At 63.1% G+C, this 27450-nt stretch overlaps 1 protein-coding gene across 1 annotated transcript in view; it reads right to left on the reverse strand.

The window, feature by feature from the left end:
- The window catches only part of LOC134677885 (26S proteasome non-ATPase regulatory subunit 13), a 47410-nt gene that overhangs the window by 12356 nt on the left and 7604 nt on the right, over positions 1–27450 (reverse strand). Inside the window, exons 7-8 of the mRNA XM_063536326.1 lie at positions 21739–21879; positions 18766–18918 (exon numbers count right to left, since the gene is read on the reverse strand). Coding sequence (XP_063392396.1) covers positions 18766–18918; positions 21739–21879 — 294 coding nt within the window. The remainder of the gene's footprint in view (positions 1–18765; positions 18919–21738; positions 21880–27450) is intronic.

Consider the following 27450-nt stretch of genomic DNA (forward strand, 5'->3'; position numbering starts at 1 on the left):
GGCGGCGCGCCACGTGTCGAGGCGGGCGGCCAGCGCGGCGGCCGCACAGTAGACAGTAGTGTATCTCACCTAGAGCGTGAGCAGGTCGGGCTGCGCGCCGAGCAGGTCGGCGGCGGCTCGGGCGGCGGCGCGCCACGTGTCGAGGCGGGCGGCCAGCGCGGCGGCCGCACAGTAGACAGTAGTGTATCTCACCTAGAGCGTGAGCAGGTCGGGCTGCGCGCCGAGCAGGTCGGCGGCGGCTCGGGCGGCGGCGCGCCACGTGTCGAGGCGGGCGGCCAGCGCGGCGGCCGCACAGTAGACAGTAGTGTATCTCACCTAGAGCGTGAGCAGGTCGGGCTGCGCGCCGAGCAGGTCGGCGGCGGCTCGGGCGGCGGCGCGCCACGTGTCGAGGCGGGCGGCCAGCGCGGCGGCCGCACAGTAGACAGTAGTGTATCTCACCTAGAGCGTGAGCAGGTCGGGCTGCGCGCCGAGCAGGTCGGCGGCGGCTCGGGCGGCGGCGCGCCACGTGTCGAGGCGGGCGGCCAGCGCGGCGGCCGCACAGTAGACAGTAGTGTATCTCACCTAGAGCGTGAGCAGGTCGGGCTGCGCGCCGAGCAGGTCGGCGGCGGCTCGGGCGGCGGCGCGCCACGTGTCGAGGCGGGCGGCCAGCGCGGCGGCCGCACAGTAGACAGTAGTGTATCTCACCTAGAGCGTGAGCAGGTCGGGCTGCGCGCCGAGCAGGTCGGCGGCGGCTCGGGCGGCGGCGCGCCACGTGTCGAGGCGGGCGGCCAGCGCGGCGGCCGCACAGTAGACAGTAGTGTATCTCACCTAGAGCGTGAGCAGGTCGGGCTGCGCGCCGAGCAGGTCGGCGGCGGCTCGGGCGGCGGCGCGCCACGTGTCGAGGCGGGCGGCCAGCGCGGCGGCCGCACAGTAGACAGTAGTGTATCTCACCTAGAGCGTGAGCAGGTCGGGCTGCGCGCCGAGCAGGTCGGCGGCGGCTCGGGCGGCGGCGCGCCACGTGTCGAGGCGGGCGGCCAGCGCGGCGGCCGCACAGTAGACAGTAGTGTATCTCACCTAGAGCGTGAGCAGGTCGGGCTGCGCGCCGAGCAGGTCGGCGGCGGCTCGGGCGGCGGCGCGCCACGTGTCGAGGCGGGCGGCCAGCGCGGCGGCCGCACAGTAGACAGTAGTGTATCTCACCTAGAGCGTGAGCAGGTCGGGCTGCGCGCCGAGCAGGTCGGCGGCGGCTCGGGCGGCGGCGCGCCACGTGTCGAGGCGGGCGGCCAGCGCGGCGGCCGCACAGTAGACAGTAGTGTATCTCACCTAGAGCGTGAGCAGGTCGGGCTGCGCGCCGAGCAGGTCGGCGGCGGCTCGGGCGGCGGCGCGCCACGTGTCGAGGCGGGCGGCCAGCGCGGCGGCCGCACAGTAGACAGTAGTGTATCTCACCTAGAGCGTGAGCAGGTCGGGCTGCGCGCCGAGCAGGTCGGCGGCGGCTCGGGCGGCGGCGCGCCACGTGTCGAGGCGGGCGGCCAGCGCGGCGGCCGCACAGTAGACAGTAGTGTATCTCACCTAGAGCGTGAGCAGGTCGGGCTGCGCGCCGAGCAGGTCGGCGGCGGCTCGGGCGGCGGCGCGCCACGTGTCGAGGCGGGCGGCCAGCGCGGCGGCCGCACAGTAGACAGTAGTGTATCTCACCTAGAGCGTGAGCAGGTCGGGCTGCGCGCCGAGCAGGTCGGCGGCGGCTCGGGCGGCGGCGCGCCACGTGTCGAGGCGGGCGGCCAGCGCGGCGGCCGCACAGTAGACAGTAGTGTATCTCACCTAGAGCGTGAGCAGGTCGGGCTGCGCGCCGAGCAGGTCGGCGGCGGCTCGGGCGGCGGCGCGCCACGTGTCGAGGCGGGCGGCCAGCGCGGCGGCCGCACAGTAGACAGTAGTGTATCTCACCTAGAGCGTGAGCAGGTCGGGCTGCGCGCCGAGCAGGTCGGCGGCGGCTCGGGCGGCGGCGCGCCACGTGTCGAGGCGGGCGGCCAGCGCGGCGGCCGCACAGTAGACAGTAGTGTATCTCACCTAGAGCGTGAGCAGGTCGGGCTGCGCGCCGAGCAGGTCGGCGGCGGCTCGGGCGGCGGCGCGCCACGTGTCGAGGCGGGCGGCCAGCGCGGCGGCCGCACAGTAGACAGTAGTGTATCTCACCTAGAGCGTGAGCAGGTCGGGCTGCGCGCCGAGCAGGTCGGCGGCGGCTCGGGCGGCGGCGCGCCACGTGTCGAGGCGGGCGGCCAGCGCGGCGGCCGCACAGTAGACAGTAGTGTATCTCACCTAGAGCGTGAGCAGGTCGGGCTGCGCGCCGAGCAGGTCGGCGGCGGCTCGGGCGGCGGCGCGCCACGTGTCGAGGCGGGCGGCCAGCGCGGCGGCCGCACAGTAGACAGTAGTGTATCTCACCTAGAGCGTGAGCAGGTCGGGCTGCGCGCCGAGCAGGTCGGCGGCGGCTCGGGCGGCGGCGCGCCACGTGTCGAGGCGGGCGGCCAGCGCGGCGGCCGCACAGTAGACAGTAGTGTATCTCACCTAGAGCGTGAGCAGGTCGGGCTGCGCGCCGAGCAGGTCGGCGGCGGCTCGGGCGGCGGCGCGCCACGTGTCGAGGCGGGCGGCCAGCGCGGCGGCCGCACAGTAGACAGTAGTGTATCTCACCTAGAGCGTGAGCAGGTCGGGCTGCGCGCCGAGCAGGTCGGCGGCGGCTCGGGCGGCGGCGCGCCACGTGTCGAGGCGGGCGGCCAGCGCGGCGGCCGCACAGTAGACAGTAGTGTATCTCACCTAGAGCGTGAGCAGGTCGGGCTGCGCGCCGAGCAGGTCGGCGGCGGCTCGGGCGGCGGCGCGCCACGTGTCGAGGCGGGCGGCCAGCGCGGCGGCCGCACAGTAGACAGTAGTGTATCTCACCTAGAGCGTGAGCAGGTCGGGCTGCGCGCCGAGCAGGTCGGCGGCGGCTCGGGCGGCGGCGCGCCACGTGTCGAGGCGGGCGGCCAGCGCGGCGGCCGCACAGTAGACAGTAGTGTATCTCACCTAGAGCGTGAGCAGGTCGGGCTGCGCGCCGAGCAGGTCGGCGGCGGCTCGGGCGGCGGCGCGCCACGTGTCGAGGCGGGCGGCCAGCGCGGCGGCCGCACAGTAGACAGTAGTGTATCTCACCTAGAGCGTGAGCAGGTCGGGCTGCGCGCCGAGCAGGTCGGCGGCGGCTCGGGCGGCGGCGCGCCACGTGTCGAGGCGGGCGGCCAGCGCGGCGGCCGCACAGTAGACAGTAGTGTATCTCACCTAGAGCGTGAGCAGGTCGGGCTGCGCGCCGAGCAGGTCGGCGGCGGCTCGGGCGGCGGCGCGCCACGTGTCGAGGCGGGCGGCCAGCGCGGCGGCCGCACAGTAGACAGTAGTGTATCTCACCTAGAGCGTGAGCAGGTCGGGCTGCGCGCCGAGCAGGTCGGCGGCGGCTCGGGCGGCGGCGCGCCACGTGTCGAGGCGGGCGGCCAGCGCGGCGGCCGCACAGTAGACAGTAGTGTATCTCACCTAGAGCGTGAGCAGGTCGGGCTGCGCGCCGAGCAGGTCGGCGGCGGCTCGGGCGGCGGCGCGCCACGTGTCGAGGCGGGCGGCCAGCGCGGCGGCCGCACAGTAGACAGTAGTGTATCTCACCTAGAGCGTGAGCAGGTCGGGCTGCGCGCCGAGCAGGTCGGCGGCGGCTCGGGCGGCGGCGCGCCACGTGTCGAGGCGGGCGGCCAGCGCGGCGGCCGCACAGTAGACAGTAGTGTATCTCACCTAGAGCGTGAGCAGGTCGGGCTGCGCGCCGAGCAGGTCGGCGGCGGCTCGGGCGGCGGCGCGCCACGTGTCGAGGCGGGCGGCCAGCGCGGCGGCCGCACAGTAGACAGTAGTGTATCTCACCTAGAGCGTGAGCAGGTCGGGCTGCGCGCCGAGCAGGTCGGCGGCGGCTCGGGCGGCGGCGCGCCACGTGTCGAGGCGGGCGGCCAGCGCGGCGGCCGCACAGTAGACAGTAGTGTATCTCACCTAGAGCGTGAGCAGGTCGGGCTGCGCGCCGAGCAGGTCGGCGGCGGCTCGGGCGGCGGCGCGCCACGTGTCGAGGCGGGCGGCCAGCGCGGCGGCCGCACAGTAGACAGTAGTGTATCTCACCTAGAGCGTGAGCAGGTCGGGCTGCGCGCCGAGCAGGTCGGCGGCGGCTCGGGCGGCGGCGCGCCACGTGTCGAGGCGGGCGGCCAGCGCGGCGGCCGCACAGTAGACAGTAGTGTATCTCACCTAGAGCGTGAGCAGGTCGGGCTGCGCGCCGAGCAGGTCGGCGGCGGCTCGGGCGGCGGCGCGCCACGTGTCGAGGCGGGCGGCCAGCGCGGCGGCCGCACAGTAGACAGTAGTGTATCTCACCTAGAGCGTGAGCAGGTCGGGCTGCGCGCCGAGCAGGTCGGCGGCGGCTCGGGCGGCGGCGCGCCACGTGTCGAGGCGGGCGGCCAGCGCGGCGGCCGCACAGTAGACAGTAGTGTATCTCACCTAGAGCGTGAGCAGGTCGGGCTGCGCGCCGAGCAGGTCGGCGGCGGCTCGGGCGGCGGCGCGCCACGTGTCGAGGCGGGCGGCCAGCGCGGCGGCCGCACAGTAGACAGTAGTGTATCTCACCTAGAGCGTGAGCAGGTCGGGCTGCGCGCCGAGCAGGTCGGCGGCGGCTCGGGCGGCGGCGCGCCACGTGTCGAGGCGGGCGGCCAGCGCGGCGGCCGCACAGTAGACAGTAGTGTATCTCACCTAGAGCGTGAGCAGGTCGGGCTGCGCGCCGAGCAGGTCGGCGGCGGCTCGGGCGGCGGCGCGCCACGTGTCGAGGCGGGCGGCCAGCGCGGCGGCCGCACAGTAGACAGTAGTGTATCTCACCTAGAGCGTGAGCAGGTCGGGCTGCGCGCCGAGCAGGTCGGCGGCGGCTCGGGCGGCGGCGCGCCACGTGTCGAGGCGGGCGGCCAGCGCGGCGGCCGCACAGTAGACAGTAGTGTATCTCACCTAGAGCGTGAGCAGGTCGGGCTGCGCGCCGAGCAGGTCGGCGGCGGCTCGGGCGGCGGCGCGCCACGTGTCGAGGCGGGCGGCCAGCGCGGCGGCCGCACAGTAGACAGTAGTGTATCTCACCTAGAGCGTGAGCAGGTCGGGCTGCGCGCCGAGCAGGTCGGCGGCGGCTCGGGCGGCGGCGCGCCACGTGTCGAGGCGGGCGGCCAGCGCGGCGGCCGCACAGTAGACAGTAGTGTATCTCACCTAGAGCGTGAGCAGGTCGGGCTGCGCGCCGAGCAGGTCGGCGGCGGCTCGGGCGGCGGCGCGCCACGTGTCGAGGCGGGCGGCCAGCGCGGCGGCCGCACAGTAGACAGTAGTGTATCTCACCTAGAGCGTGAGCAGGTCGGGCTGCGCGCCGAGCAGGTCGGCGGCGGCTCGGGCGGCGGCGCGCCACGTGTCGAGGCGGGCGGCCAGCGCGGCGGCCGCACAGTAGACAGTAGTGTATCTCACCTAGAGCGTGAGCAGGTCGGGCTGCGCGCCGAGCAGGTCGGCGGCGGCTCGGGCGGCGGCGCGCCACGTGTCGAGGCGGGCGGCCAGCGCGGCGGCCGCACAGTAGACAGTAGTGTATCTCACCTAGAGCGTGAGCAGGTCGGGCTGCGCGCCGAGCAGGTCGGCGGCGGCTCGGGCGGCGGCGCGCCACGTGTCGAGGCGGGCGGCCAGCGCGGCGGCCGCACAGTAGACAGTAGTGTATCTCACCTAGAGCGTGAGCAGGTCGGGCTGCGCGCCGAGCAGGTCGGCGGCGGCTCGGGCGGCGGCGCGCCACGTGTCGAGGCGGGCGGCCAGCGCGGCGGCCGCACAGTAGACAGTAGTGTATCTCACCTAGAGCGTGAGCAGGTCGGGCTGCGCGCCGAGCAGGTCGGCGGCGGCTCGGGCGGCGGCGCGCCACGTGTCGAGGCGGGCGGCCAGCGCGGCGGCCGCACAGTAGACAGTAGTGTATCTCACCTAGAGCGTGAGCAGGTCGGGCTGCGCGCCGAGCAGGTCGGCGGCGGCTCGGGCGGCGGCGCGCCACGTGTCGAGGCGGGCGGCCAGCGCGGCGGCCGCACAGTAGACAGTAGTGTATCTCACCTAGAGCGTGAGCAGGTCGGGCTGCGCGCCGAGCAGGTCGGCGGCGGCTCGGGCGGCGGCGCGCCACGTGTCGAGGCGGGCGGCCAGCGCGGCGGCCGCACAGTAGACAGTAGTGTATCTCACCTAGAGCGTGAGCAGGTCGGGCTGCGCGCCGAGCAGGTCGGCGGCGGCTCGGGCGGCGGCGCGCCACGTGTCGAGGCGGGCGGCCAGCGCGGCGGCCGCACAGTAGACAGTAGTGTATCTCACCTAGAGCGTGAGCAGGTCGGGCTGCGCGCCGAGCAGGTCGGCGGCGGCTCGGGCGGCGGCGCGCCACGTGTCGAGGCGGGCGGCCAGCGCGGCGGCCGCACAGTAGACAGTAGTGTATCTCACCTAGAGCGTGAGCAGGTCGGGCTGCGCGCCGAGCAGGTCGGCGGCGGCTCGGGCGGCGGCGCGCCACGTGTCGAGGCGGGCGGCCAGCGCGGCGGCCGCACAGTAGACAGTAGTGTATCTCACCTAGAGCGTGAGCAGGTCGGGCTGCGCGCCGAGCAGGTCGGCGGCGGCTCGGGCGGCGGCGCGCCACGTGTCGAGGCGGGCGGCCAGCGCGGCGGCCGCACAGTAGACAGTAGTGTATCTCACCTAGAGCGTGAGCAGGTCGGGCTGCGCGCCGAGCAGGTCGGCGGCGGCTCGGGCGGCGGCGCGCCACGTGTCGAGGCGGGCGGCCAGCGCGGCGGCCGCACAGTAGACAGTAGTGTATCTCACCTAGAGCGTGAGCAGGTCGGGCTGCGCGCCGAGCAGGTCGGCGGCGGCTCGGGCGGCGGCGCGCCACGTGTCGAGGCGGGCGGCGAGCGCGGCGGCCGCACAGTAGACAGTAGTGTATCTCACCTAGAGCGTGAGCAGGTCGGGCTGCGCGCCGAGCAGGTCGGCGGCGGCTCGGGCGGCGGCGCGCCACGTGTCGAGGCGGGCGGCCAGCGCGGCGGCCGCACAGTAGACAGTAGTGTATCTCACCTAGAGCGTGAGCAGGTCGGGCTGCGCGCCGAGCAGGTCGGCGGCGGCTCGGGCGGCGGCGCGCCACGTGTCGAGGCGGGCGGCCAGCGCGGCGGCCGCACAGTAGACAGTAGTGTATCTCACCTAGAGCGTGAGCAGGTCGGGCTGCGCGCCGAGCAGGTCGGCGGCGGCTCGGGCGGCGGCGCGCCACGTGTCGAGGCGGGCGGCCAGCGCGGCGGCCGCACAGTAGACAGTAGTGTATCTCACCTAGAGCGTGAGCAGGTCGGGCTGCGCGCCGAGCAGGTCGGCGGCGGCTCGGGCGGCGGCGCGCCACGTGTCGAGGCGGGCGGCCAGCGCGGCGGCCGCACAGTAGACAGTAGTGTATCTCACCTAGAGCGTGAGCAGGTCGGGCTGCGCGCCGAGCAGGTCGGCGGCGGCTCGGGCGGCGGCGCGCCACGTGTCGAGGCGGGCGGCCAGCGCGGCGGCCGCACAGTAGACAGTAGTGTATCTCACCTAGAGCGTGAGCAGGTCGGGCTGCGCGCCGAGCAGGTCGGCGGCGGCTCGGGCGGCGGCGCGCCACGTGTCGAGGCGGGCGGCCAGCGCGGCGGCCGCACAGTAGACAGTAGTGTATCTCACCTAGAGCGTGAGCAGGTCGGGCTGCGCGCCGAGCAGGTCGGCGGCGGCTCGGGCGGCGGCGCGCCACGTGTCGAGGCGGGCGGCCAGCGCGGCGGCCGCACAGTAGACAGTAGTGTATCTCACCTAGAGCGTGAGCAGGTCGGGCTGCGCGCCGAGCAGGTCGGCGGCGGCTCGGGCGGCGGCGCGCCACGTGTCGAGGCGGGCGGCCAGCGCGGCGGCCGCACAGTAGACAGTAGTGTATCTCACCTAGAGCGTGAGCAGGTCGGGCTGCGCGCCGAGCAGGTCGGCGGCGGCTCGGGCGGCGGCGCGCCACGTGTCGAGGCGGGCGGCCAGCGCGGCGGCCGCACAGTAGACAGTAGTGTATCTCACCTAGAGCGTGAGCAGGTCGGGCTGCGCGCCGAGCAGGTCGGCGGCGGCTCGGGCGGCGGCGCGCCACGTGTCGAGGCGGGCGGCCAGCGCGGCGGCCGCACAGTAGACAGTAGTGTATCTCACCTAGAGCGTGAGCAGGTCGGGCTGCGCGCCGAGCAGGTCGGCGGCGGCTCGGGCGGCGGCGCGCCACGTGTCGAGGCGGGCGGCCAGCGCGGCGGCCGCACAGTAGACAGTAGTGTATCTCACCTAGAGCGTGAGCAGGTCGGGCTGCGCGCCGAGCAGGTCGGCGGCGGCTCGGGCGGCGGCGCGCCACGTGTCGAGGCGGGCGGCCAGCGCGGCGGCCGCACAGTAGACAGTAGTGTATCTCACCTAGAGCGTGAGCAGGTCGGGCTGCGCGCCGAGCAGGTCGGCGGCGGCTCGGGCGGCGGCGCGCCACGTGTCGAGGCGGGCGGCCAGCGCGGCGGCCGCACAGTAGACAGTAGTGTATCTCACCTAGAGCGTGAGCAGGTCGGGCTGCGCGCCGAGCAGGTCGGCGGCGGCTCGGGCGGCGGCGCGCCACGTGTCGAGGCGGGCGGCGAGCGCGGCGGCCGCACAGTAGACAGTAGTGTATCTCACCTAGAGCGTGAGCAGGTCGGGCTGCGCGCCGAGCAGGTCGGCGGCGGCTCGGGCGGCGGCGCGCCACGTGTCGAGGCGGGCGGCGAGCGCGGCGGCCGCACAGTAGACAGTAGTGTATCTCACCTAGAGCGTGAGCAGGTCGGGCTGCGCGCCGAGCAGGTCGGCGGCGGCTCGGGCGGCGGCGCGCCACGTGTCGAGGCGGGCGGCGAGCGCGGCGGCCGCACAGTAGACAGTAGTGTATCTCACCTAGAGCGTGAGCAGGTCGGGCTGCGCGCCGAGCAGGTCGGCGGCGGCTCGGGCGGCGGCGCGCCACGTGTCGAGGCGGGCGGCCAGCGCGGCGGCCGCACAGTAGACAGTAGTGTATCTCACCTAGAGCGTGAGCAGGTCGGGCTGCGCGCCGAGCAGGTCGGCGGCGGCTCGGGCGGCGGCGCGCCACGTGTCGAGGCGGGCGGCCAGCGCGGCGGCCGCACAGTAGACAGTAGTGTATCTCACCTAGAGCGTGAGCAGGTCGGGCTGCGCGCCGAGCAGGTCGGCGGCGGCTCGGGCGGCGGCGCGCCACGTGTCGAGGCGGGCGGCCAGCGCGGCGGCCGCACAGTAGACAGTAGTGTATCTCACCTAGAGCGTGAGCAGGTCGGGCTGCGCGCCGAGCAGGTCGGCGGCGGCTCGGGCGGCGGCGCGCCACGTGTCGAGGCGGGCGGCCAGCGCGGCGGCCGCACAGTAGACAGTAGTGTATCTCACCTAGAGCGTGAGCAGGTCGGGCTGCGCGCCGAGCAGGTCGGCGGCGGCTCGGGCGGCGGCGCGCCACGTGTCGAGGCGGGCGGCCAGCGCGGCGGCCGCACAGTAGACAGTAGTGTATCTCACCTAGAGCGTGAGCAGGTCGGGCTGCGCGCCGAGCAGGTCGGCGGCGGCTCGGGCGGCGGCGCGCCACGTGTCGAGGCGGGCGGCCAGCGCGGCGGCCGCACAGTAGACAGTAGTGTATCTCACCTAGAGCGTGAGCAGGTCGGGCTGCGCGCCGAGCAGGTCGGCGGCGGCTCGGGCGGCGGCGCGCCACGTGTCGAGGCGGGCGGCCAGCGCGGCGGCCGCACAGTAGACAGTAGTGTATCTCACCTAGAGCGTGAGCAGGTCGGGCTGCGCGCCGAGCAGGTCGGCGGCGGCTCGGGCGGCGGCGCGCCACGTGTCGAGGCGGGCGGCCAGCGCGGCGGCCGCACAGTAGACAGTAGTGTATCTCACCTAGAGCGTGAGCAGGTCGGGCTGCGCGCCGAGCAGGTCGGCGGCGGCTCGGGCGGCGGCGCGCCACGTGTCGAGGCGGGCGGCCAGCGCGGCGGCCGCACAGTAGACAGTAGTGTATCTCACCTAGAGCGTGAGCAGGTCGGGCTGCGCGCCGAGCAGGTCGGCGGCGGCTCGGGCGGCGGCGCGCCACGTGTCGAGGCGGGCGGCCAGCGCGGCGGCCGCACAGTAGACAGTAGTGTATCTCACCTAGAGCGTGAGCAGGTCGGGCTGCGCGCCGAGCAGGTCGGCGGCGGCTCGGGCGGCGGCGCGCCACGTGTCGAGGCGGGCGGCCAGCGCGGCGGCCGCACAGTAGACAGTAGTGTATCTCACCTAGAGCGTGAGCAGGTCGGGCTGCGCGCCGAGCAGGTCGGCGGCGGCTCGGGCGGCGGCGCGCCACGTGTCGAGGCGGGCGGCGAGCGCGGCGGCCGCACAGTAGACAGTAGTGTATCTCACCTAGAGCGTGAGCAGGTCGGGCTGCGCGCCGAGCAGGTCGGCGGCGGCTCGGGCGGCGGCGCGCCACGTGTCGAGGCGGGCGGCCAGCGCGGCGGCCGCACAGTAGACAGTAGTGTATCTCACCTAGAGCGTGAGCAGGTCGGGCTGCGCGCCGAGCAGGTCGGCGGCGGCTCGGGCGGCGGCGCGCCACGTGTCGAGGCGGGCGGCCAGCGCGGCGGCCGCACAGTAGACAGTAGTGTATCTCACCTAGAGCGTGAGCAGGTCGGGCTGCGCGCCGAGCAGGTCGGCGGCGGCTCGGGCGGCGGCGCGCCACGTGTCGAGGCGGGCGGCCAGCGCGGCGGCCGCACAGTAGACAGTAGTGTATCTCACCTAGAGCGTGAGCAGGTCGGGCTGCGCGCCGAGCAGGTCGGCGGCGGCTCGGGCGGCGGCGCGCCACGTGTCGAGGCGGGCGGCGAGCGCGGCGGCCGCACAGTAGACAGTAGTGTATCTCACCTAGAGCGTGAGCAGGTCGGGCTGCGCGCCGAGCAGGTCGGCGGCGGCTCGGGCGGCGGCGCGCCACGTGTCGAGGCGGGCGGCCAGCGCGGCGGCCGCACAGTAGACAGTAGTGTATCTCACCTAGAGCGTGAGCAGGTCGGGCTGCGCGCCGAGCAGGTCGGCGGCGGCTCGGGCGGCGGCGCGCCACGTGTCGAGGCGGGCGGCCAGCGCGGCGGCCGCACAGTAGACAGTAGTGTATCTCACCTAGAGCGTGAGCAGGTCGGGCTGCGCGCCGAGCAGGTCGGCGGCGGCTCGGGCGGCGGCGCGCCACGTGTCGAGGCGGGCGGCCAGCGCGGCGGCCGCACAGTAGACAGTAGTGTATCTCACCTAGAGCGTGAGCAGGTCGGGCTGCGCGCCGAGCAGGTCGGCGGCGGCTCGGGCGGCGGCGCGCCACGTGTCGAGGCGGGCGGCGAGCGCGGCGGCCGCACAGTAGACAGTAGTGTATCTCACCTAGAGCGTGAGCAGGTCGGGCTGCGCGCCGAGCAGGTCGGCGGCGGCTCGGGCGGCGGCGCGCCACGTGTCGAGGCGGGCGGCCAGCGCGGCGGCCGCACAGTAGACAGTAGTGTATCTCACCTAGAGCGTGAGCAGGTCGGGCTGCGCGCCGAGCAGGTCGGCGGCGGCTCGGGCGGCGGCGCGCCACGTGTCGAGGCGGGCGGCCAGCGCGGCGGCCGCACAGTAGACAGTAGTGTATCTCACCTAGAGCGTGAGCAGGTCGGGCTGCGCGCCGAGCAGGTCGGCGGCGGCTCGGGCGGCGGCGCGCCACGTGTCGAGGCGGGCGGCCAGCGCGGCGGCCGCACAGTAGACAGTAGTGTATCTCACCTAGAGCGTGAGCAGGTCGGGCTGCGCGCCGAGCAGGTCGGCGGCGGCTCGGGCGGCGGCGCGCCACGTGTCGAGGCGGGCGGCCAGCGCGGCGGCCGCACAGTAGACAGTAGTGTATCTCACCTAGAGCGTGAGCAGGTCGGGCTGCGCGCCGAGCAGGTCGGCGGCGGCTCGGGCGGCGGCGCGCCACGTGTCGAGGCGGGCGGCCAGCGCGGCGGCCGCACAGTAGACAGTAGTGTATCTCACCTAGAGCGTGAGCAGGTCGGGCTGCGCGCCGAGCAGGTCGGCGGCGGCTCGGGCGGCGGCGCGCCACGTGTCGAGGCGGGCGGCCAGCGCGGCGGCCGCACAGTAGACAGTAGTGTATCTCACCTAGAGCGTGAGCAGGTCGGGCTGCGCGCCGAGCAGGTCGGCGGCGGCTCGGGCGGCGGCGCGCCACGTGTCGAGGCGGGCGGCCAGCGCGGCGGCCGCACAGTAGACAGTAGTGTATCTCACCTAGAGCGTGAGCAGGTCGGGCTGCGCGCCGAGCAGGTCGGCGGCGGCTCGGGCGGCGGCGCGCCACGTGTCGAGGCGGGCGGCCAGCGCGGCGGCCGCACAGTAGACAGTAGTGTATCTCACCTAGAGCGTGAGCAGGTCGGGCTGCGCGCCGAGCAGGTCGGCGGCGGCTCGGGCGGCGGCGCGCCACGTGTCGAGGCGGGCGGCCAGCGCGGCGGCCGCACAGTAGACAGTAGTGTATCTCACCTAGAGCGTGAGCAGGTCGGGCTGCGCGCCGAGCAGGTCGGCGGCGGCTCGGGCGGCGGCGCGCCACGTGTCGAGGCGGGCGGCCAGCGCGGCGGCCGCACAGTAGACAGTAGTGTATCTCACCTAGAGCGTGAGCAGGTCGGGCTGCGCGCCGAGCAGGTCGGCGGCGGCTCGGGCGGCGGCGCGCCACGTGTCGAGGCGGGCGGCGAGCGCGGCGGCCGCACAGTAGACAGTAGTGTATCTCACCTAGAGCGTGAGCAGGTCGGGCTGCGCGCCGAGCAGGTCGGCGGCGGCTCGGGCGGCGGCGCGCCACGTGTCGAGGCGGGCGGCCAGCGCGGCGGCCGCACAGTAGACAGTAGTGTATCTCACCTAGAGCGTGAGCAGGTCGGGCTGCGCGCCGAGCAGGTCGGCGGCGGCTCGGGCGGCGGCGCGCCACGTGTCGAGGCGGGCGGCCAGCGCGGCGGCCGCACAGTAGACAGTAGTGTATCTCACCTAGAGCGTGAGCAGGTCGGGCTGCGCGCCGAGCAGGTCGGCGGCGGCTCGGGCGGCGGCGCGCCACGTGTCGAGGCGGGCGGCGAGCGCGGCGGCCGCACAGTAGACAGTAGTGTATCTCACCTAGAGCGTGAGCAGGTCGGGCTGCGCGCCGAGCAGGTCGGCGGCGGCTCGGGCGGCGGCGCGCCACGTGTCGAGGCGGGCGGCGAGCGCGGCGGCCGCACAGTAGACAGTAGTGTATCTCACCTAGAGCGTGAGCAGGTCGGGCTGCGCGCCGAGCAGGTCGGCGGCGGCTCGGGCGGCGGCGCGCCACGTGTCGAGGCGGGCGGCGAGCGCGGCGGCCGCACAGTAGACAGTAGTGTATCTCACCTAGAGCGTGAGCAGGTCGGGCTGCGCGCCGAGCAGGTCGGCGGCGGCTCGGGCGGCGGCGCGCCACGTGTCGAGGCGGGCGGCCAGCGCGGCGGCCGCACAGTAGACAGTAGTGTATCTCACCTAGAGCGTGAGCAGGTCGGGCTGCGCGCCGAGCAGGTCGGCGGCGGCTCGGGCGGCGGCGCGCCACGTGTCGAGGCGGGCGGCCAGCGCGGCGGCCGCACAGTAGACAGTAGTGTATCTCACCTAGAGCGTGAGCAGGTCGGGCTGCGCGCCGAGCAGGTCGGCGGCGGCTCGGGCGGCGGCGCGCCACGTGTCGAGGCGGGCGGCCAGCGCGGCGGCCGCACAGTAGACAGTAGTGTATCTCACCTAGAGCGTGAGCAGGTCGGGCTGCGCGCCGAGCAGGTCGGCGGCGGCTCGGGCGGCGGCGCGCCACGTGTCGAGGCGGGCGGCCAGCGCGGCGGCCGCACAGTAGACAGTAGTGTATCTCACCTAGAGCGTGAGCAGGTCGGGCTGCGCGCCGAGCAGGTCGGCGGCGGCTCGGGCGGCGGCGCGCCACGTGTCGAGGCGGGCGGCCAGCGCGGCGGCCGCACAGTAGACAGTAGTGTATCTCACCTAGAGCGTGAGCAGGTCGGGCTGCGCGCCGAGCAGGTCGGCGGCGGCTCGGGCGGCGGCGCGCCACGTGTCGAGGCGGGCGGCCAGCGCGGCGGCCGCACAGTAGACAGTAGTGTATCTCACCTAGAGCGTGAGCAGGTCGGGCTGCGCGCCGAGCAGGTCGGCGGCGGCTCGGGCGGCGGCGCGCCACGTGTCGAGGCGGGCGGCCAGCGCGGCGGCCGCACAGTAGACAGTAGTGTATCTCACCTAGAGCGTGAGCAGGTCGGGCTGCGCGCCGAGCAGGTCGGCGGCGGCTCGGGCGGCGGCGCGCCACGTGTCGAGGCGGGCGGCCAGCGCGGCGGCCGCACAGTAGACAGTAGTGTATCTCACCTAGAGCGTGAGCAGGTCGGGCTGCGCGCCGAGCAGGTCGGCGGCGGCTCGGGCGGCGGCGCGCCACGTGTCGAGGCGGGCGGCCAGCGCGGCGGCCGCACAGTAGACAGTAGTGTATCTCACCTAGAGCGTGAGCAGGTCGGGCTGCGCGCCGAGCAGGTCGGCGGCGGCTCGGGCGGCGGCGCGCCACGTGTCGAGGCGGGCGGCCAGCGCGGCGGCCGCACAGTAGACAGTAGTGTATCTCACCTAGAGCGTGAGCAGGTCGGGCTGCGCGCCGAGCAGGTCGGCGGCGGCTCGGGCGGCGGCGCGCCACGTGTCGAGGCGGGCGGCCAGCGCGGCGGCCGCACAGTAGACAGTAGTGTATCTCACCTAGAGCGTGAGCAGGTCGGGCTGCGCGCCGAGCAGGTCGGCGGCGGCTCGGGCGGCGGCGCGCCACGTGTCGAGGCGGGCGGCCAGCGCGGCGGCCGCACAGTAGACAGTAGTGTATCTCACCTAGAGCGTGAGCAGGTCGGGCTGCGCGCCGAGCAGGTCGGCGGCGGCTCGGGCGGCGGCGCGCCACGTGTCGAGGCGGGCGGCCAGCGCGGCGGCCGCACAGTAGACAGTAGTGTATCTCACCTAGAGCGTGAGCAGGTCGGGCTGCGCGCCGAGCAGGTCGGCGGCGGCTCGGGCGGCGGCGCGCCACGTGTCGAGGCGGGCGGCCAGCGCGGCGGCCGCACAGTAGACAGTAGTGTATCTCACCTAGAGCGTGAGCAGGTCGGGCTGCGCGCCGAGCAGGTCGGCGGCGGCTCGGGCGGCGGCGCGCCACGTGTCGAGGCGGGCGGCGAGCGCGGCGGCCGCACAGTAGACAGTAGTGTATCTCACCTAGAGCGTGAGCAGGTCGGGCTGCGCGCCGAGCAGGTCGGCGGCGGCTCGGGCGGCGGCGCGCCACGTGTCGAGGCGGGCGGCCAGCGCGGCGGCCGCACAGTAGACAGTAGTGTATCTCACCTAGAGCGTGAGCAGGTCGGGCTGCGCGCCGAGCAGGTCGGCGGCGGCTCGGGCGGCGGCGCGCCACGTGTCGAGGCGGGCGGCCAGCGCGGCGGCCGCACAGTAGACAGTAGTGTATCTCACCTAGAGCGTGAGCAGGTCGGGCTGCGCGCCGAGCAGGTCGGCGGCGGCTCGGGCGGCGGCGCGCCACGTGTCGAGGCGGGCGGCCAGCGCGGCGGCCGCACAGTAGACAGTAGTGTATCTCACCTAGAGCGTGAGCAGGTCGGGCTGCGCGCCGAGCAGGTCGGCGGCGGCTCGGGCGGCGGCGCGCCACGTGTCGAGGCGGGCGGCCAGCGCGGCGGCCGCACAGTAGACAGTAGTGTATCTCACCTAGAGCGTGAGCAGGTCGGGCTGCGCGCCGAGCAGGTCGGCGGCGGCTCGGGCGGCGGCGCGCCACGTGTCGAGGCGGGCGGCCAGCGCGGCGGCCGCACAGTAGACAGTAGTGTATCTCACCTAGAGCGTGAGCAGGTCGGGCTGCGCGCCGAGCAGGTCGGCGGCGGCTCGGGCGGCGGCGCGCCACGTGTCGAGGCGGGCGGCCAGCGCGGCGGCCGCACAGTAGACAGTAGTGTATCTCACCTAGAGCGTGAGCAGGTCGGGCTGCGCGCCGAGCAGGTCGGCGGCGGCTCGGGCGGCGGCGCGCCACGTGTCGAGGCGGGCGGCCAGCGCGGCGGCCGCACAGTAGACAGTAGTGTATCTCACCTAGAGCGTGAGCAGGTCGGGCTGCGCGCCGAGCAGGTCGGCGGCGGCTCGGGCGGCGGCGCGCCACGTGTCGAGGCGGGCGGCCAGCGCGGCGGCCGCACAGTAGACAGTAGTGTATCTCACCTAGAGCGTGAGCAGGTCGGGCTGCGCGCCGAGCAGGTCGGCGGCGGCTCGGGCGGCGGCGCGCCACGTGTCGAGGCGGGCGGCCAGCGCGGCGGCCGCACAGTAGACAGTAGTGTATCTCACCTAGAGCGTGAGCAGGTCGGGCTGCGCGCCGAGCAGGTCGGCGGCGGCTCGGGCGGCGGCGCGCCACGTGTCGAGGCGGGCGGCCAGCGCGGCGGCCGCACAGTAGACAGTAGTGTATCTCACCTAGAGCGTGAGCAGGTCGGGCTGCGCGCCGAGCAGGTCGGCGGCGGCTCGGGCGGCGGCGCGCCACGTGTCGAGGCGGGCGGCCAGCGCGGCGGCCGCACAGTAGACAGTAGTGTATCTCACCTAGAGCGTGAGCAGGTCGGGCTGCGCGCCGAGCAGGTCGGCGGCGGCTCGGGCGGCGGCGCGCCACGTGTCGAGGCGGGCGGCCAGCGCGGCGGCCGCACAGTAGACAGTAGTGTATCTCACCTAGAGCGTGAGCAGGTCGGGCTGCGCGCCGAGCAGGTCGGCGGCGGCTCGGGCGGCGGCGCGCCACGTGTCGAGGCGGGCGGCGAGCGCGGCGGCCGCACAGTAGACAGTAGTGTATCTCACCTAGAGCGTGAGCAGGTCGGGCTGCGCGCCGAGCAGGTCGGCGGCGGCTCGGGCGGCGGCGCGCCACGTGTCGAGGCGGGCGGCCAGCGCGGCGGCCGCACAGTAGACAGTAGTGTATCTCACCTAGAGCGTGAGCAGGTCGGGCTGCGCGCCGAGCAGGTCGGCGGCGGCTCGGGCGGCGGCGCGCCACGTGTCGAGGCGGGCGGCCAGCGCGGCGGCCGCACAGTAGACAGTAGTGTATCTCACCTAGAGCGTGAGCAGGTCGGGCTGCGCGCCGAGCAGGTCGGCGGCGGCTCGGGCGGCGGCGCGCCACGTGTCGAGGCGGGCGGCCAGCGCGGCGGCCGCACAGTAGACAGTAGTGTATCTCACCTAGAGCGTGAGCAGGTCGGGCTGCGCGCCGAGCAGGTCGGCGGCGGCTCGGGCGGCGGCGCGCCACGTGTCGAGGCGGGCGGCGAGCGCGGCGGCCGCACAGTAGACAGTAGTGTATCTCACCTAGAGCGTGAGCAGGTCGGGCTGCGCGCCGAGCAGGTCGGCGGCGGCTCGGGCGGCGGCGCGCCACGTGTCGAGGCGGGCGGCCAGCGCGGCGGCCGCACAGTAGACAGTAGTGTATCTCACCTAGAGCGTGAGCAGGTCGGGCTGCGCGCCGAGCAGGTCGGCGGCGGCTCGGGCGGCGGCGCGCCACGTGTCGAGGCGGGCGGCGAGCGCGGCGGCCGCACAGTAGACAGTAGTGTATCTCACCTAGAGCGTGAGCAGGTCGGGCTGCGCGCCGAGCAGGTCGGCGGCGGCTCGGGCGGCGGCGCGCCACGTGTCGAGGCGGGCGGCGAGCGCGGCGGCCGCACAGTAGACAGTAGTGTATCTCACCTAGAGCGTGAGCAGGTCGGGCTGCGCGCCGAGCAGGTCGGCGGCGGCTCGGGCGGCGGCGCGCCACGTGTCGAGGCGGGCGGCCAGCGCGGCGGCCGCACAGTAGACAGTAGTGTATCTCACCTAGAGCGTGAGCAGGTCGGGCTGCGCGCCGAGCAGGTCGGCGGCGGCTCGGGCGGCGGCGCGCCACGTGTCGAGGCGGGCGGCGAGCGCGGCGGCCGCACAGTAGACAGTAGTGTATCTCACCTAGAGCGTGAGCAGGTCGGGCTGCGCGCCGAGCAGGTCGGCGGCGGCTCGGGCGGCGGCGCGCCACGTGTCGAGGCGGGCGGCCAGCGCGGCGGCCGCACAGTAGACAGTAGTGTATCTCACCTAGAGCGTGAGCAGGTCGGGCTGCGCGCCGAGCAGGTCGGCGGCGGCTCGGGCGGCGGCGCGCCACGTGTCGAGGCGGGCGGCCAGCGCGGCGGCCGCACAGTAGACAGTAGTGTATCTCACCTAGAGCGTGAGCAGGTCGGGCTGCGCGCCGAGCAGGTCGGCGGCGGCTCGGGCGGCGGCGCGCCACGTGTCGAGGCGGGCGGCCAGCGCGGCGGCCGCACAGTAGACAGTAGTGTATCTCACCTAGAGCGTGAGCAGGTCGGGCTGCGCGCCGAGCAGGTCGGCGGCGGCTCGGGCGGCGGCGCGCCACGTGTCGAGGCGGGCGGCCAGCGCGGCGGCCGCACAGTAGACAGTAGTGTATCTCACCTAGAGCGTGAGCAGGTCGGGCTGCGCGCCGAGCAGGTCGGCGGCGGCTCGGGCGGCGGCGCGCCACGTGTCGAGGCGGGCGGCCAGCGCGGCGGCCGCACAGTAGACAGTAGTGTATCTCACCTAGAGCGTGAGCAGGTCGGGCTGCGCGCCGAGCAGGTCGGCGGCGGCTCGGGCGGCGGCGCGCCACGTGTCGAGGCGGGCGGCCAGCGCGGCGGCCGCACAGTAGACAGTAGTGTATCTCACCTAGAGCGTGAGCAGGTCGGGCTGCGCGCCGAGCAGGTCGGCGGCGGCTCGGGCGGCGGCGCGCCACGTGTCGAGGCGGGCGGCCAGCGCGGCGGCCGCACAGTAGACAGTAGTGTATCTCACCTAGAGCGTGAGCAGGTCGGGCTGCGCGCCGAGCAGGTCGGCGGCGGCTCGGGCGGCGGCGCGCCACGTGTCGAGGCGGGCGGCGAGCGCGGCGGCCGCGGCGCGCGGCAGGGCGCGAGGCCGCACCCACGTCACCGCCACCGTCGAGCTCACCTGAGTTACAACAATACCACATTACTGCACAGGCCGTCAACTGAGGGACTGCAGGACGAGGTCGCGGTAGACGGCCGAGTAGTAGACGAGGCCGGATAAAGCGAGTCTTGCGATCCCCGTTCCGGCCGACAATTGTATAGTGCTTTTCTCACACGTCGTAAGAAAATATTATAATTAAAATAACTAAAGTAATCGAGTAACAAAAACGTTTATATTTTCGTTCTTTGATTTATTATTTTACTTTTAATGGGACAATCTAATAGCACGAAGTTGTTATAGTTCGTCCGGCGGCGTAAGAGCCAAAAGCCATAAAAATAAGCTAATTAGTCATCTATTGTTAAAAGAGCATAAGTGGTTTCTTACATATATGAAAGTCTAACGTAAACGTTTGCATTAGAGTTCAATATCAAATGGCATGACTAAAATTGCAAATGCAATAACAAACATCTGGAGGGTAGGGCTGCAACAAACGGGAAAAGTCCATCTAGTATTCCGTTGGAACTGATTTAGTGATAACGTGTTTATACTATTTAAGTTGTTTTGGTAAAAATGTTTCGTCCGTGGGTAGATAAAAAGAAAACCGGTACAAATGCTCGAACTCATTTAAACAGTCAAAGTAAGCAAATAGTCAAAAATGTGTACAATGGACTTTTTAGAGAAATTGGACCTACAGCATTAAAAAAAACTGCTGAACTTACTCAGGTGCCATATGCAACAGTGAAAAAAATTATGTGTCTCGGTTCAAGTGAAAGAGCCACCAATACCAACGTAGAAGCAAAAAAGTTTCCGAAAATTGACAACTTCACAGAAGATCTCATAAGTCGAATAATTTATGACAGCTATAGACAAAATATTGTTGTGACTATTGATAGCCTTCTGAAAAAAATCCAAGAGTGTGATGAAAATTTTCCTTATGGCAGAACGACACTTTGTGAGTACCTAAAGCATACTGGATTTTCCTATAAAACCCTTGACAAACGTCAGAAAATCATGGAATCACCTCGACTTGTAGATCTCAGAAAAGAATATTTAAAAAAAATACGAGAATTTCGGTCCGAAGGTCGAAATATAGTTGTGACAGATGAAACGTGGTATGACACTCACGACATTGTGAAGAAAGGTTGGGTTGATACGTCCGGTAAATGCTGCCTTAACGCTCCTTGTTCCAGGGGACAACGCGTTATAATACTTCTTGCTGGATCTAAACACGGAAGTGTACCAGGATCCCTTCTTTTATCTGCTAAGAATATTAAAACCTGTTCAGCTGACTACCATGAAGATATGACTGCGAATCTTTACGAAAAGTGGTTTCAAGAGCAATTACTACCGAACTTGCCACCAAATAGTGTTATTGTGCTAGACAACGCCTCCTATCATTCCAGGCAAGCTGAAAAGATTCCGAATACTTCTTCAAGAAAGGCTGATATAATAACATTTTTACAAGAACGAAATCAAATAATACCTCCGAAGATAAAAAAGAAGGCACTGTTAGATCGCGTCCAAAGCTTGAAGCCTGAGAAAAAAATGGTTATCGATGAATTGGCAAAGGAGAGTGGTCACACGGTTTTAAGATTACCGCCTTATTATTGCCAGTTTAACCCAATTGAGTTGGTTTGGAGTGAACTCAAACAAAGAATACGACGTAATAATACGCAACCACAGCTAAACTCTAACGTGGTCGAATTAGTTCGCGAGGAGACGATGAAAATTGCTAATAATGTATGGACCGCATGTTTTAGTCATGTTGAGGGTATCGAGAACACATTTATTCTTCAAGATCAGCAACGCTTCGTTATTAACGTGACTGAGAGCTCAGATAGTGAATAATTACATTATTTTTAATAAAGTAATATTATGACTAAATAATTTTATGTTGTATTATTTTTACTCCATTCCAATGTTAGGTACATTTTTGACAACCCTATGCAAAAATGATGATGCCTTTTGTTAAAGAAACATAAAGTGCATTCTAAGCTGTAACAGAATTGGTTTGGGTCGAATCTCACTATGTCGTATTACGACTTCAAACCTTTGGAAATTATAATGCCATTGTAACAAGTTTTATGGCTTTTAGCTCTTAAACCGTCGGACAGACTATAACTAAATACATAATTTAGTCCTACGTAAAGAGCACAAAATTATAAAAAATAATGGACCGTTTCAATAGAAATGGTAGAATGATTCTTGAGGAAGGGTTAGATGTATAATTTGTTAACCCGTGCAAAGCCAGGGCGGGTCACTGGTCATACATACAACACTGACTTGATCAATATGTCCCCGGATCAGTTTCTCGGCTAAAGCCTTCATAACAAGCAGTTCCACTTCGTTAAGAGGCACCCAAGTCTCCTGAGCAGTTATGTTACACATAATAAGTGTGCTATTATGTCATTATACAACACTAACTTGATCGATATGTCCCCGGATCAGTTTCTCAGCTAAAGCTTTCATAACCGGCAGCTCGACTTCGTTAATAGGCCCCCGGGCCTCCTCAGTTGTGTTATACATAATAAGTGTGCTATTATATCATTATACAACACTAACTTGATCGATATGTCCCCGGATCAGTTTCTCTTCTAAAGCCTATATAACGAGCAGTTCCACTTCGTTAAGAGGCACCCGGGCCTCCTCAGTTGTGTTATACATAATAAGTGTGCTATTATATCATTATACAACACTAACTTGATCGATATGTCCCCGGATCAGTTTCTCTTCTAAAGCCTATATAACGAGCAGTTCCACTTCGTTAATAGGCCCCCGGGCCTCCTGAGCAGTTGTGTTATACATAATAAATGTGCTATTGTATCATCATACAACACTAACTTGATCAATATGTCCCCGGATCAGTTTCTCAGCTAAAGCCTTCATAACCAGCAGCTCCACTTCGTTAAGAGGCACCCGGGCCTCCTGCGCGATCTCGGCGAATGTCAGCTTGCGGGTCGCAGATGTGCGGTTGAATGCCATCTGAAATACAACACATATTCTATGAAAACCATTTAAAGAGGATGTAGTTTTTAAATGGGGCACTCAAGGTACATTCCAGATTAGAGATACACTGGATATCCGGTTACTATTCGATATGCGGCCAAAAAACTATCCGTTGCATCTCTATTCCAGATTCCAGATGTCGTGCCGGTACGCCAAAATGGTCATTAAAGACTTATGAGGTGGAGACCCTAGTATAAGATAGCTGTAAGCATATCACTCACTGTAGAATGTCAATAATAAATAGTCGTTAACACGAGTCGGACGTTTCACTACTCCCCGCAACGTTACCTCATGGCGATCCTGCCAGAGCGACGCCGTTGCGGCGTCGCGCGAATACGCGTGCTGATAGGACAGTTTTAGTCACGTAGACAAGTGTGCGAGTGTATTACCTTGAACAATGTGTGCCACCAACAGTGCATTACTGGAACTCGGACAGTCAGTACTTAGCGTCATTGGCTATTTCATAGTGAAAGTTGGACTATTTTCGGTACTTTTGTTATCCTGTATTTTGAACGTTATATCCTGTGTATCCTGTGTAAACCACAATCAAAATGGGGAAGAGTTATTCGAAAACCGAGGATAAGGAGGTGATAATAGCACAAACTGCGGGGGCTGGGAAAAATACGGCCTCCGAGAGCGACAGTGACCTTCACGGCGGTCTGGCGCTCAATAATGTACTGATCAGCGTCCTTTTGGCTGCGATTGGTTTGGCAGCCCTCCTGATTTTGTACAAGAAGTACAAAAAGCACCAACAACAGTGGATACGGCGAACTATAGGCGCCGAATTTTTACGTCGTGCTGCGATGCGTATATCCGGGCGGAAACCGACGGCACCGGCGCAAGAAGAGGACACAGTTTGAACGGACGGTCAAGGTCAGTCCTCTGAAATCCTATCGTCGCAGATGGCCATCATACAACAACAGTGAGTGATTAAAAAAATAGTTTTAGTGAGTGTTTGTGATTCCCGGCCGGTTCGGTTTTCTATCATCTGACATTTGGTGCAGTCAAAATCCTAAAAATTAATTAAGTCATTTACTTATAAAATGGCTTTCTAGTGTTGTAACGTACTTTTAATGGCTTGTGAATTAGAATTAATATACTCAAAAATCTCTGAAATTCAAGTAAGCTTACGAAAACTGGGTGCTAAAAGAGAAATAAGTAAAGATTTAGTTAAAAATAAAATAGCTTTAGCGGATGAATACTATGCAGATTACAAAACAATTTTGCAAAACTTAGAATGTACCAGTAGTGATTATAAGTCTCCGGAATTTTCGGATTATATTTTAGATCGTATTATAGAGAAAATTGAGGCAGTTTATGCCAAAATAAAAAGTTATGTTACGTGTAAGTTAAACAAAGGCATAAAAATGGATAACTTTGAAATAAAAACGGCCACTAACTTGGTGATGGTAATGGACGGTACCGAAGAAACTACGGAAAAAATAATTGATAGTATCGAAATGTACAACTCTTATTTGAAAGATGCTGATAACAAGAATATGCTTATAAATTTCATTCTCAAAACGCGACTTTCTAAATCCGCAAAATTAAAATTAAAAAGCACTTATGCCACTTGCGAGGAACTCATCACTGATATGAAACAAAAATTACTAACACGAAAATCATCTAATTCATTATTAACGCAACTGAACAGCATCTCTCAAAAGGAGTCGTCAATTTCCGAATATGCGGATAAAATTGAACAACTGTTTGTGGATCTTACAATTTCACAAGCGAATTCGAACGAAAAAGCATTTGAAATTTTAAGTCCCATAAACGAAAAACTTGCCATCAAAAAGTTTGCAGATGGGTTAAGAAATAGACGACTAAGTACTATAATCGCAGCTCGCGATTACTCAAGTTTAAGGGATGCGGCGCGTGCTGCCGAAGACGAGGAGCTGGCGCAGCCCTCATCGTCAAACGTAGTTCTCAGCTACAGAGGTAAGCCAAACAGATTCTCACATAATAGAGGCGATAGAGCCAGGGCAAATTTCAGTTATAGGTCACGGGGATATTACCCTCGTAACCAAGGTTATTCATACAATCGTGGGAGTAATTCGTACTATTCTAGATACAACAGGGGACGGCACAACGCTAACAATAGCGGCTTTCCCAGGAGATTCGGCTCAAGGTCAAATCGATATAATAATCGTTACCCGAGGGGTAACCAAGGTCAAGTATATACCGCCCAACAACCAGGAGTAGATACACCCGTACCTAGGGCAGACAATGTTGAAACGGGAAGAAGTCAGTTTTTTCGAGACTAACATTAAACATCATGTATTTACTTTCAATAATAACACGAAATATATACTTTTGAAATTAGGAACTAAGAAGTGTTCTTGGCTTGTAGACACAGGCGCATCATTGTGTGCTATAAATAAACGTGCGTTGTCTTCCAAATATGTTCAAATATATAACGACAATATTGTTGTAAACGGCTTGGGTGGAAAAGTTTATTCCGAAGGTTATGTTATTCTGACATTAACAACACAGAATAACATCACTTTCACTCATAAATTTTACGTATTTGATAATCTACCATGTAAAACTAATGGTATTTTAGGACTAGATTTTTTAAATGCATTTCAATCCCATATAGACTTAGAATATTCTACAATTACTTTGAAAAACTTAACCTCACAACATACATTACCAATGTACAACCAACCAAAAATATCGGTTAACTTTTTGACACTTCCGCCGCGATGCGAATCTATACATTATATACAAATAGATAATAGTATTACTGATGATTGTGTTGTTTTGCCAAAGCAATTACATGAAGATATTTTTTTAGCCAGTACAATAGTTACACCCAGTGATAACGTAATTCCCATTAGAATTTTGAACGTCAGCGAAAAACCGGTAGAGTTACCTATATTCAAACCAGAATTATGTTTTTTAAGTGAATATGATATATGCAATTTTAAATCAGAGAATAACAGCGTGGGAAGAGCAAAAACTTTATTGTCCCAGCTGAAACTTGATCATTTACATTCCCAAGAACGTGACACGATAGAGTCTATTTGTGCGAAATATGCAGACATATTCTATTTACCGGGCGATAAGCTTACGACTACAAATGTTTACGAACAGTCAATTCAACTGAAACCGAATGCTTCTCCTACATATGTGAAACCATATAGATTACCAAGAAGTTTAAAACCAGAGATAGATAAACAAGTTCGTCAAATGTTACAGGATGATATTATTGAAGAGACCAACAGTGAGTGGTCTAGCCCTATTCTTTTGGTACCCAAAAAATTAGATCAAACAGGAAAAAAGGGATGGCGTTTAGTAATTGATTATAGAAAGTTAAACAACACTATTCAAGAAGATAAATTCCCACTGCCAAATATTTGTGACATATTAGATTCTTTATCAGGTTCCGTATATTTTTCGCATTTGGATTTGAGTCAATCTTATTATCAGGTAGCATTGACACCAGAATCTCGTAAACTGACAGCTTTTACAACAAGTTCAGGCCAATATGCCATGAAACGTTTACCCATGGGGTTAAAAATATCGCCTAATGCATTTTCCAGGGTTATGACTGTTGCAATGTCTGGTTTGACATATGAAAAATGTTTTATTTATCTAGACGATCTGGTTATTTTTGGCAGAAACTTAGAAATTCACAATAAAAACTTAATAGATGTCTTTGAAAGGCTGACAAAAGTCAATTTAAAATTAAATCCAAATAAATGTCAATTTCTAAAAACAGAAATCTTATACTTAGGGCATATAGTTTCATCAATTGGGATTTTACCAGACCCAGATAAAATTTCAGCAATTCAAAAGTACCCAACACCAACGACGTCAGACGAAGTACGTCGCTTTGTCGCATTTTGTAATTATTATCGTAAATTTATACCAAACTTTGCTTTTATAACGATGCCACTTAATAATTTATGTCGGAAAAATGTACATTTCAATTGGACAAAAGATTGTGAAGAGTCTTTCAAACTGTTAAAATCTGCTATTATGTCACCTCCCATTCTGCAATTTCCAAATTTTAGTGACGATAACGAATTTATTCTACAAACAGATGCATCAGGTGTTGCCGTAGGATCGGTTCTTTGTAACAGTGATATGAAACCAATAGCATATGCTAGCAGACCCTTAAACAAAGCGGAAAGAAATTATCCCACTATTCAAAAGGAATTGACTGCCATAGTGTGGTCAATTAAGTATTTTAGACCCTATTTGTTTGGTAGAAAGTTCACAGTAATGACAGATCATAAACCTTTAGTATACCTTTTTGGAATGAAAGACCCGTCAAGTAGATTATTAAAATTCAGATTAGTTCTAGAGGAGTACGACTTTAAAATTGTGTACGTGAGTGGAAAAGACAATGTAGTAGCTGATGCTTTATCAAGAGTATGTATAACATCAGAAGAGTTAAAAGAACTTAATAACAATGTAGTATCCGTCTTAACAAGAGCACAAACTAAACGTCTAAATCAAAGCAATGACTCACCCGCCACTCAAATCCCTAGTAAACCCATTGACAATTGGACTGATCAACCAAGAGTCGTGGAGATATTACGGATTCCGTGTGGTTCGGTGGAGATGAGACTTGTAGATGGTAAAAAATTAAAGGAAGTCAAGCGTGAAAAGAAAATCACAGCAGAAACCGAGTGTTTTGCGTATGCGTCAAGTATTAATATGTTATACATTAACCTTGATTTCAAATCACATTTTACTCGAGCAGAATTTGTGAAGAAATTAAGTGATTTTTGTAATAAATTAAATGTCGACAAAATATGTATAATTAAAGAAGATAATAACGCGTTATTCATAAAAGAAGTAATAAATGAAGTAAGAAGAGTGAAAACGTGGACCGGTCCGCGAATATGTGTATTAAGAGGAGTAAAAAGAATTTATGATAAAAATGAGATTAAGTTGATTTTGAATGACTATCATTTGCTGCCTACCGCGGGGCATGCAGGTGTAAGGAGAATGATAAATAACGTAAAGAGAAATTTTTACTGGCCAGAACTCGAACAAGACGTTAAAAACTTTATTAGTAAGTGTGACAAATGTCAAAAAATGAAATATTCTCGTAATATTAAGCAACCCATGATTATAACTACTACAACGTCAAGTGCCTTTGAAAGAATATTTCTAGACATTGTAGGTCCTATTGATAGAGATATAGATAATAATTCGTATATATTAACTGTTCAATGCGATTTAAGTAAGTTCATTGAAGCGTATCCACTACAGAGTAAGGATACAGTTAGTGTAGCTAAAGCCTTAGTTAAGAACTTTATTTTAAGATTTGGGATACCTAAAACAATAGTATCAGATAGAGGTACCGAGTTTATGTCATCTACAATGACAGAAATATGCAAACTATTAGAAATAGAAAAAACAAATTCCACAGCTTATCATCATCAAACCATAGGTGCTTTGGAAAACTCGCACAAGCATCTGGGCGCTTATCTGCGCATACAGAGCGAAAAGCACCCAGAAGCTTGGAGCCATTGGCTACCGTTTTGGTGCTTCACCTATAACAATACCGTACATTCGATCACCAAG

Source organism: Cydia fagiglandana, chromosome 27 (assembly GCF_963556715.1).
Source record: "Cydia fagiglandana chromosome 27, ilCydFagi1.1, whole genome shotgun sequence".
Taxonomy (NCBI): domain Eukaryota; kingdom Metazoa; phylum Arthropoda; class Insecta; order Lepidoptera; family Tortricidae; genus Cydia; species Cydia fagiglandana.